Below are 1,841 nucleotides of genomic sequence, written 5' to 3' on the forward strand. Positions count from 1 at the left end.
GGACATCTGAACGCTCACTTCTGGCCCCAAAGCCAACGACCGAGTCCTAAAGAGATGCCATCACCAGACAAGGGTCACCATCACTTCCCAGCCAAGGATACAGCACTCCCCGCACACAGCCACCTCCTTCTCGAGCCCTTCTCTCTCCACAGACGCAGCCGAGCACCTGGAGGCAGAGATCCCGTCCCCGCTCCACCGGGCCAAACGCAGACAGGAACAGACCCGCAGCCCCCAGCCGCAGCCAGAGGCCGGTCCGCCCGTCCTTCGGGCAAGACACAGAGCCCGGATACCCCGCGCCCCTCACCGACCCTGGCTGCCGTCTCGGGCCCCGCTCATTGGCATGCAGACCCCGTCGCTGCCTGCCGCCAAGCTGCATCCCAGCCGCTGCGAGCCGGCAGCCGAGACGGAGCCAATCGCATATTCATGACGAGGGGGAAATCCAGCTCTGCACTCCCAGAGGACCAAGAATCACTCTTTTATTTTTTTAACATTCCCCCTCTGCCTGCCTCCCTTAGAGCAGCGCCCACCCGGGGGCTCTGCGCAGCGTCCCCAGCTGATCCCACCCGCGGACAGCGGCCGCCGACGCCAGGCTCACCCCGAGCATCCCCAGAGCGGAGCTCCCGCACAGCACAGCGCAACGCGCGGAGGGAGGCGCGACACGCACAGACGGAAGGCACCCCGGCAGCCCGCCACCGAGGGACAGGAAACACAGCAGGGGCTCCTACCTTACAATCCTCAGGACACGATTTCACCGAGTACTCATCCGACTGTAAATACTTCTGGAGCATAACCTCAAACTCTTCGTATTTCTCCTGAGCGTGCTGGTCGTAGCGCTGGTAAGCCTGGACGCACTGGCTGCAGGAGCCTCCCCCCCTCAGCACCACATCCAGACTGCAGTTCAAAGTGTCCGGATTGGACAACCCGGCGAACAACTCCCAAAGTGTGTAGGAATTACAAAAGGAAAGGTAAAAATCCGTCAGTTCCCAGACGGGCGCCGGGCTCTGCCCCGCGCCCCGCGGCCGCCCCGGGTCTCCCCGCCGCCGGCACACCGCCTCGGCGTCCCCCACGCTGAAGCAGCGCCCGGACGAGCGGCCCGGCGGGGGGCACGTCTCCGGGGGCGCGGCGGTGGAGTTCCCCAGGAAGGCAGCCTCGCCGTGCCGGGGCTCGCTGCCTCCTCCGCCGCCGCTGCCGGGGGAGGGAGGGAGGGAGGGCTCGGGGGGGGTGAGGAGCCGGGGCGCGGGGGGTGACGGTTCCCCCATGCCCGGCGGCAGCTCCGGCTCCGCGGGCTCCGGCTTGTCGGGCGGCGGCTGTTCCTTCTCTCCGGTGCCCGTGAATTTGGCCTCGGCGCAGAACCACAAGTGATCAGAGAGCAGGACCGTGAAAAACAAGAGCGATGCCAGGGACAGTCGCCATTTCTGAGCCCTCTCTGAATCCGCGAAGGGTTTCTCGTTCTCCCGGGATGCGAACCAGATTTTTAAGCCGTCGTCATACTGCCGACTGCACATCCAAGCACCCCTGGTCATATTTTGGGAACGCACAGCCCTGGCCGACTCCACCGTGAGGGCTCCTTTGCCGGTGTCACCACAATATGCATTGACTTAAAAGATTGGGGGGATTTTCTTGCCTGTCTTCCTTTGCTCGCTCGCTCGCTCGCTCGCTCGCTCCCTCTTCCACTCTCCCCCTCTCTCTCTTTCTCCCTCTTCTTTCTTCTTCTTTTTCTTCCTCTGAGATAGCGTCTGGGTCGGCCGGTGGCTCAGCCTTGGTCTCGCCACACGAAGCAGCCCCAGTCCATCCACCGCGGGGTGCCGCGGAGAAAGCGAGAGCGGTAACGCAGAGAGAGG

General features: G+C 64.3%; 1 protein-coding gene across 1 annotated transcript; it reads right to left on the bottom strand.

Moving 5' to 3' along the window:
• Nucleotides 1-476: 476 nt before the first annotated feature.
• Nucleotides 477-1,556, bottom strand: LOC122168473 (transmembrane protein FAM155A-like). Its single transcript, XM_042833838.1, has one exon. The coding sequence runs from the start codon at nt 1,521-1,523 to the stop codon at nt 477-479; it is 1,047 nt and encodes a 348-aa protein (XP_042689772.1). The 5' UTR covers nt 1,524-1,556.
• Nucleotides 1,557-1,841: the final 285 nt, after the last annotated feature.

Source organism: Centrocercus urophasianus, unplaced genomic scaffold (genome assembly GCF_019232065.1).
Source record: "Centrocercus urophasianus isolate 14NV4802_14NV808 unplaced genomic scaffold, USGS_Curo_1.0 seq_420, whole genome shotgun sequence".
Taxonomy (NCBI): domain Eukaryota; kingdom Metazoa; phylum Chordata; class Aves; order Galliformes; family Phasianidae; genus Centrocercus; species Centrocercus urophasianus.

What these genes read in the sequence shown, in the direction of transcription:
- LOC122168473 (XM_042833838.1), bottom strand. Translation starts at nt 1,523, where the DNA reads ATGACCAGGGGTGCTTGGATGTGCAGTCGGCAGTATGACGACGGCTTA.